Here is an 8,538-nt window from a genome sequence, read left to right on the forward strand (position 1 = left end):
ACAGTGATGTTTTAGTAATTTTAATGGTTGATTTCAATTAATATATATTATATTTTTTTTATAATTAAAATACGATTAAAAAGTACTAGAATATTAGTGTTTCAGATACATTTGAAAGTCTTCCATAATTATTACCTTCTATCTTTGAAAGATGCTTTTTCACTTTGCCAGCACATCCTTGACAATGGATAGCAACCCGCATCACTACCACCTGTATTTAACATTAAAATCTTCAAAATGATAATGTAAAAATGGGATTAACAAGTACTAGAACTACAACTAATAAAACTATAACCCCCTTCAAAGGCATTCTTAATGTGAAGATATTACTATATGAATGCTCTTTTAATTAGAATACAAACAACTTATCATTTGGAATTATGGTAATAATTTTAATTACTTCATTTCTTGATTGCCAATTTACCAGAGAAATGCATGTAGCTTTCTGTTCTAAGAATTTAACTATGTAACATTATATATATGAGCATTTCTAATGAGTCTAACCTGAAAGACATGTGTTGCAGTCTTGTGAGGTTGATTGTTGTGTTGATGATGAGAATTGTGTTGATGAACAAGTTTGGAGTTGATGAGGCATGTTGTGTCAGCAAGGGAAATGCTTCTGATATGCCTCCTTGTTGGTTCAACCACAGAACGGTAACTCATGCACACTGCTGTTGATACCTCAGAGTGGCACATGAATCCTCCACTCCTCCTCATTTTCATGCTCATCACACAAGAACAAGATCAGAATAAAGTCTTTCTTGTGGCGTGGAATTGTGATTTATTTAGTATGTAATGCAAATGGGAGAAAGTGACTCTATAGAGAGTAGAGACATGCTGTCATTATGACTTGGGCTATCAGTGTAGAACCTTTTTGGCATTTTATCATCTATTATATGCATAATGCCTATGATCTTAACGTGTCAAATTTCATGTCCTTTTCATGTGTTTAATGCTAAGGGATGGTTGGAGTGAATTGGGATCATCCATTATATACAACATGATAAGAAGTAAGAAATGGCTGTGAAATTAAATGTTAGGATTATAGAAAGTTATGATGATAAGTGCATCAAAACTTGTAGTAGGAGTAGGAGATTGGTTAGTCTACTTTTTACTTTAGCAGAGGTGTGGCATTGGCATGTGAAATTATTTATGTTGCTTCAGTCTGATTTCACCACTTTTGCATTGTTAGGACCACCACCAACTCTGGCCCTTCCTGTAACTTCCACCAAAATTGATAAATTCCACTATTTCATTACAACTGCAGCAGCTAAAAATCAATGCATCACCCCCAAAAGTGAAATCCTCGTGCAGTTATCTTTAAATAAAGTTGATATTTGAAAATCGTTAAATAATTTAATAAGTTTGACTAAATCATCATCTAACAGTTATCAACTACTAACTTCATATGAAGACTTGCGTGTGGGTTCTCCTCATATTTTGAAACTACTAACTTAAAATATAAAAAACTTTTTTTTGTTTGTTTGTGTGGGCCATGAATTGAATTGGGCCCAATTTTGCCTTGGAAACAATCCAATTGATCTCGGCCCAAAAGAAAAAGGAAGCAGGTAATAGATGGAACGCAATGTCGTTTATGGAGTTGGCCCATACACACCCACCCACACACTTTTTCAAGTTTCACCGAATCTATTTCGTCGTCTATGTAGAACTTGGAACATATCCCCCTGAATTTCATGGCTTTCCCCTTCTTCTGAGCTCTGAGGTAACGCAATTCGTTTTTTGTTTCTGTGTTGATCTGACTTTCTGTATTCAATATTCATATTGCCGGAATTGCTTTTTAATATTATCTGAATGTGCTTTTTCCAGAAATAGGTTCTGATTTATCTTATTTCCCTAAAAAGACACTTCCCTATTCTGTTCATGTTGTCCTCACTAAGGATATTTAATCCCATAATTATTTTTGAACATTCAAACCAACCAATTTACACTTGCAATTTAACCTTGGGTTTTCAATTCAACCATAGGCTTTTGAATTTGCTATTCTGATTAAGTTAACCACTGCATTTTCCTGTTGAGTGGTGAGAAGTGATTTAGAATGATGATGTTCCTGAACGGATTTAATTTATCTTTGAAGGTTAATGAGCTGAATTTGAAGTGGTTTTTGATGGGGAATGTACTTAGTCCGAATAGTTCCAAGACTAGATGGAATCATACCTCTGAAAATTCACAAGGTAAAGCTCGAAAGAGACAGAGATTGTCAAGCTCTTGTGAGGATAACACAAGATTGATTCCGTCCCTTCCGGACGAGATATCACTTCAGATTCTAGCTAGAGTTCCACGAATTTGTTATTTAAATCTCAAGTCGGTTTCTCATGCTTGGAAGGAAGCCCTTGTGAGTTCTGAACTTTTTAGTTTGAGAAAAGAACTTGGAACGACGGAGGAGTGGCTCTACATATTAACAAGGGTCAAGGATGACAAACTTTTATGGCATGCCTTGGATCCTCTTTCCAGAAGATGGCAAAGGCTACCTTCAATGCCAAATGTTTCCTGTGAAGATGAAGAAAAGAAGGGTTTGGCAGCCCTTCCCGTTCGGATGTGGAGCATGGTGGGTTCGAGTATCAGAATTGCTGATGTCATAATGAGCTGGCTTGGGAGGAGAGATGCTCTTGAAAGGATGCCATTCTGTGGTTGCTCGATTGGTGCTGTTGGTGGTTGCATATATGCTTTAGGAGGTTTCTCTAAAGCTTCTGCAATGAAATCTGTTTGGCGGTATGACCCCGTTAAAAACACTTGGATGGAGGCCAGTCCGATGTCAGTTGGTAGAGCCTATTGCAAAACAGGTGTATTAAATGATAAGCTTTATGTTGTTGGAGGGGTTACTAGGGGTCGTGGTGGATTAAATCCCCTTCAATCTGCAGAAGTATATGATCCGCATACATGTACATGGTCCCAATTACCAAGCATGCCTTTTGCTAAAGCTCAAGTGCTGCCAACTGCTTTTTTGGCTGACTTACTCAAGCCTATTGCCACAGGAATGACTTCATACAGGGGAAGATTATTTGTTCCTCAGAGTTTGTATTGTTGGCCCTTTTTTGTTGATGTCGGGGGAGAAGTTTATGATCCAAATAATGATTCTTGGCTTGACATGCCGGTTGGTATGGGTGAAGGTTGGCCAGCGAGGCAAGCTGGAACAAAATTGAGTGTTATTGTCAATGATGATCTATATGCACTTGATCCTTCAAGTTCTCTTGACTCTGCAAAGATCAAGGTATATGATCATGAAGGCGATACTTGGAAAGTTGTTGCAGGAGATGTTCCTATTAATGATTTCACTGATTCAGAATCTCCTTATCTTTTAGCTAGTTTACGTGGAAAGCTTCACGTAATTACTAAAGATGCCAATCACAACATTATAGTGTTACAGGCTGATTTGCAAAATGACTTAGCATCGCCACAATCCTCGTTGTCACCAGATAATTCACTCACAGAAACGACTGAATCATCATCGGCAGCAGAATCAGACAGAGACATTTGGCAGGTTTTTGCTTCTAGGAGTGGTAGATCTGCTGAACTAGTCAGCTGCCATTCCCTTAAAGTTTGATGAAATAGAGCTAGAGATCTTCTATTGTTGTTCTGATTTCATGTCTGTGTTAATCTTGATTTTGCTGATAAGCCACAAAGATTTCAAATTGTAAATGGTCCTCTCTCCTCTGTATGATTGATTCATAAAGATGTAATTCCTTATTACTCGTATGCACAGAACAAATCAAGATTATACAAAGTAAGATTATGAACATAATATACTGGATCTAAAGGTTTTCTGGTCCTTTCCTTCCTTTATATTCAGTACATCCTCATATAGCAGCATTTGGTCTTGTTTCATTGAGAGATACATCCTCTATGAATGAATAATTATGTTATTTTGTCATGCACTATAATTGCTCATTGCTTCCTTAAAGTTTGCATTTCCGGCGAACACATTCTTTTATATATTTTATACCATATTTAGTTTAGGTTGTAATTTTTTGGCCATTTCTTTATGAAGAAGCAAAGTTGTTGGAAAAAGCAAAACCTATTCAACACTCTGCAAAACTTACCAATCATCTTATGCAGTGAGCAGTCTGTTAAACTTAATATTAAGAACTTAAAGAAAGAGGAGAATATAAACAAAAAAGAAAGGAAGAAGAATCACTTGTTCAAATAACATTAGCAAGTCCAATATTCTGATTTGTTACACATATGTCCTCACACTTCTAGTTTTGGCAGGAGCACTTCAAAGTTTCTAGACGTAGAAAGTGTAGTTCACACCTGAATCCTCTAACAAGTAGTAGTGAAGGCTAAGGTTTGCCCTTTTTCTTTATTTTATGTATAGAATATAGATCATAAAACTGAGATTAAGTATAATCATTAGTTTTCCTCCTGATAAAGGAGATATTTGAGCCTCTCTGAGGCTTCAATGATGGAATCTCTCTGGCCAAAAGCACTAACTCTTATGTACTCCTCACCACCTGGACCAAAACCACTGCCTGGGACAGTAATAACGTGAGTCTTCTCAAGAATTTCAGCAAAGACATTCCAGGATTTTGAGCCTGGAAAATGAACCCAAACATAGGGAGCATTTTTCCCTCCATAAACTGTCAGGCCAAGAGAAGACAGAGCATTAACCAGTATTCTTGCATTCTCCATGTAATAGTTGATAAGGGACTTCACAGCCTGAGATTTTGTTCAAAAACAATATTCAGCAGAGATCACAATAGAACAGAAGTTTCAATGAATTCTCAATTAAGATACTGATTCTTAGGGAACTGTAACTTACCCTGAAACCTTCTGGGGACAGACATGCTAGCCCACCAGCTTGGGCTATGTTGGAAGCTCCATTGAAGCAGGTGCACATTATGCGGTTGAAATCATGGGCAACAGGGAAGCCATTTGAATATAAGAGTTCTTCAGGGACCACGGTCCATCCAAGTCGGACACCTGTGAAGCCTGCGAATTTTGAGAAGGATGAAACTTCAATCGCTACCTGAAAGCACAACGAGGAAAGACAAAAGTTAAGCTTGCCATTTGGGAATTTCATGCAAAAATAATGCTGCACATGATGCAAGATTAAGGATTATGAATAGGTCTTAAAAATAGGCCATGAGGCTTACTTCTCTGGCTCCAGGAATTTCGAAGATTGACTTGGGACTATCATCAGTGATATAAGCTGAATATGCAGAATCAAAGATAATGATTGATCCATTCACTTTGGCAAAATCAACAAGTTGTTCCAATTGCTTTCTTGTTGCTGCATGGCCAGTGGGATTGTTTGGAGAACAGAAGAAAATAAGCTCTGGCCTTGAAGCTTTATGCAGATCAGGAAAGAAGTTTGTTTGAGGTCCACACTTCATGTATTCTATGTTTTTGTATTTTCCAACTTTATCTACAAAATCACCAGCCTGACCAATTATAACACTTGAATCTATGTAGGCCTGCCTCAGTCATAAACACTTCCATGAGTTAGAAGCATCTTCTGTTTGCCTTTATAATCATGAAAATAAGAAAAACCATCACAGAGGAGCAATTACAATACCGGAAACGATGGATCCTGTACAGCTATCTTCAGATTAGGACCCATAAGCAGCTGCAAGAATTGATCAAAATCAAAGTAAGTACATTTAATGTAGTAGGTAGGTAGAAATCTACTTCTAGATTGTGGATTAACATTGATGGAATACCTGAAGGCGAGTAATATCACACTGTGCACCATCTGAAACAAAAACTTCTGTGGGTTTTATTCCTAGATCCTTGTAGTATACATCAGCAATTGCCTTCCTCAATGCCTGCGATTTTTTTTTCCAGATTATATATGCATTTCATCTGCATGATATAATATTATATTGATCTACTATATGGTAAGTAGAAAATTTTACTTCCTATCCAAAGATGCAAAAATTGTTGTTTTAGTGACAAAATTGTTATTAATGACTCAAGTACCTGTTCTCCTTGCTCAGGACCATATCCTTTATAACCTTTTGATGTTGAAAGACCACGCACAAACTGCAAATAATGATGCATAGGTTACAAGAAAACCAACATGAAAAATTCCTATATAGGGGAAATATCAGTGTTGATTGTTAATTGTATAAGTATGATTCTTTATGTGCTTACCATTTCTTAAATAAAAAAGGGAATAGCTTATGATTTTTTTAGTAAGCATGATTCTATCCATTCATGCAACTACTTGAAAGAGAAGTTGTCATATATACACAAAGTTGAGATGGTACATTAATTCTCAAAGTGACTTATTTATTTTTCTCCTGCTAATTAAGTAGAAATAATCTTAATGACTTACATCAACCATGCTTGATGTTACCATAGTTGGTAAGGGTTCTGTAGTATCACCAATTCCAAGGTCAATGATGTTTGCATGTGGATACTTTTGTAAGTGCATATGCTCGTGCCTTTCAATCTGATACATGATACATATAGAACTAGTGATTAAAAGTCATAGAGTAACAAGACACATGACCTATTAACTTGATCTTAGATTTAGTTGTTCACTGTAGCAATTTAAATTTTTAAGACATTGCTCAGACATTTGAATGAAAAGGGCACCTCAGGAAACAAATATCCATGTTGCAGTTTCTCCATATTTGAATTCCGGGGTACCTTTGTGCAGTGTCCTGCATATGACATTATTCATAATGATTAGTTTCATGCTAAGGGTAACAAAACAAACAAGTATGAGTCATTGCATACCAATTCTTGGACTTGGATTCTTCAACCTGAAAATTGTCATTGGATCAATAAGTCAAATATAAAAAAGAAACTAATATAAGTGGAATTTTGTCAGTACAAGATACATTTTAACATTCTTTTCTTTCTTTACCTTGCAACTACCATCTTAGGCTGCAAAACATTTGTATTAAGAGTATAGCTGAAAATTGATGTCTTGTACATTTTAGCACTGATTTCTGTTCTGCAACCAGAAGTAGCTTTGGGATTCTAGTGCATATGTTAGAAGACAAGTAATAGTTGAATTAGTAGTAGTAGGAATTGTGCAAGTTTATCTCCCAATAGCAAGCTTTATATATATAAGGGGTCAATCCAATAAAAATAGAGGTGTCTAATAACCTGTGTGTATATTCTCATGCATACACACATGGGAAAGTCACATGTCAATTTCAACACTTGCATTTTCCAAACGTTCACCTAATTTCTCCCTTTTCCATTATGTTTATTTCATGATTTTATGACCATTCTGGTGATTATATAGTAATTTATAGGGATATATATTTAGTATTATATTTATTATTATAGCACCTAAAGTCATATTTTAAAAAAGCATACAAATTATTAATAATAATATTATCTCATTTTAATGAAGATTGAGTGTAACTTATTTTTAAAATAAAATGTTTTAAAACTGCATTGTTCTTTTTTTTTTTCTGATAAATTGGACCGCCCTTAATCTTAAGTATTGTATTACAAACTTACATCTACGCACAAATACAGAACTATATGGATTATTATTATTCCACTATATTAGTTAAACCTGTGTTTCGAATCTGAGTACAGCTTCATGGAGAACGAAAAATATATATAATATATATTTATACATATATAATAGCTTTTTTGTGTAGACATCGCATTAATATGTATCATTTGACATTTGCTAGATTCTCAATACTTTTTAGTAATTAAATTGTGAGTCATAAAATACCAAATCAAGAACAATGTTTCTCAATTATTAGCTAGTAAGCTAAGGCACAAATTTAGGAACTTCATTTCTTAATCAACAAGCCGTCTCATGCATCAAGTCTTCAATAAATAAGAGGCAAATAAATGTCTTTATAACATACCACATACATTATTGTTGAAAAAAAAAAAAAGGCTTAAATAAGAACCAATAAGTAAGAAGACCTATATGCCCATCATTATTGTATTTGCTCATATTCTCATTGATGGAGCTATCTTCAGTTTTGGACCACCTAACAATTCTTTGAACCTTCCAAATTAATAATCAATTGTCATGTTCATGTATTAGCATACTTCCAGCATTACTATTTTCCCCCTTAGAAAACAAAAATTTCTCAAGAACTAATTAATTATTAAAGACATCACCTTCAAGAAGAAATAATTTTGGATGCCATGTTAATTTATTGATAACACAATTGGATTTTACAAGAAATATTGCAGATCACACTTTGGACAAAAATAAGAACTACATTTTAATTTATTATATTTAAACATGAACGTTTGAGTCTTAGAACTAGAAAATATACCATTTCATACTACACTGTATATAGTATATAACATACCATCCATTTAATAATGCTGCTATTTACAAAATGAAGGCTAACTTTTTTCCTTCGCAGTTCATAAATGCCAAATATTTATCTTGCTAAGTGATAGATTAACTGATTAACCTATATATCATAGCCTAATTTTATGATGGAAAAATAATTTGTGTACTCCTTTTAATTTACATTATATATATATATATAAACTAAATAGAATATGAGATCATCTAAATTAGATCAGACGAGTCTTACACTCCATTGTTTAATAATGAATTTTTTTTTTTAACTCAAT

General features: G+C 34.5%; 3 protein-coding genes across 4 annotated transcripts in view; 1 reads left to right on the plus strand and 2 right to left on the minus strand.

Moving 5' to 3' along the window:
• Window positions 1-916, minus strand: part of LOC107621972 (heavy metal-associated isoprenylated plant protein 30-like) — a 1,538-nt gene extending 622 nt beyond the window's left edge. Inside the window, exons 1-2 of the mRNA XM_016323922.2 lie at window positions 505-916; window positions 136-211 (exon numbers count right to left, since the gene is read on the minus strand). Of these exons, the coding sequence (XP_016179408.1) occupies window positions 136-211; window positions 505-729 (301 nt within the window). The 5' untranslated portion in view covers window positions 730-916. The remainder of the gene's footprint in view (window positions 1-135; window positions 212-504) is intronic.
• On the plus strand, window positions 1,571-3,886 carry LOC107623808 (F-box/kelch-repeat protein At1g22040). Of its 2 annotated transcripts, none has more exons than XM_016326180.2 (2): window positions 1,571-1,723; window positions 2,096-3,886. In XM_016326180.2, the coding sequence occupies exons 1-2, from the start codon at window positions 1,586-1,588 to the stop codon at window positions 3,560-3,562; spliced, it is 1,605 nt and encodes a 534-aa protein (XP_016181666.2). In that variant the 5' UTR covers window positions 1,571-1,585; the 3' UTR covers window positions 3,563-3,886. The 2 variants fall into 2 exon arrangements, with proteins under 2 accessions (XP_016181666.2, XP_016181668.1); XM_016326182.2 differs by having other exon boundaries at window positions 1,582-1,714; window positions 2,094-3,886.
• On the minus strand, window positions 4,136-7,059 carry LOC107621949 (aminotransferase ALD1-like). The gene is made up of 10 exons (XM_016323904.2): window positions 6,833-7,059; window positions 6,703-6,728; window positions 6,559-6,626; window positions 6,296-6,412; window positions 5,938-6,000; window positions 5,679-5,783; window positions 5,534-5,584; window positions 5,112-5,432; window positions 4,778-4,984; window positions 4,136-4,674 (listed from the first exon to the last, which is right to left on the minus strand). Exons 1-10 carry the CDS (start codon window positions 6,901-6,903, stop codon window positions 4,369-4,371), a joined length of 1,335 nt encoding a protein of 444 aa, XP_016179390.1. The 5' UTR covers window positions 6,904-7,059; the 3' UTR covers window positions 4,136-4,368.

The sequence above is a fragment of the Arachis ipaensis genome, chromosome B10, assembly GCF_000816755.2.
Source record: "Arachis ipaensis cultivar K30076 chromosome B10, Araip1.1, whole genome shotgun sequence".
Taxonomy (NCBI): domain Eukaryota; kingdom Viridiplantae; phylum Streptophyta; class Magnoliopsida; order Fabales; family Fabaceae; genus Arachis; species Arachis ipaensis.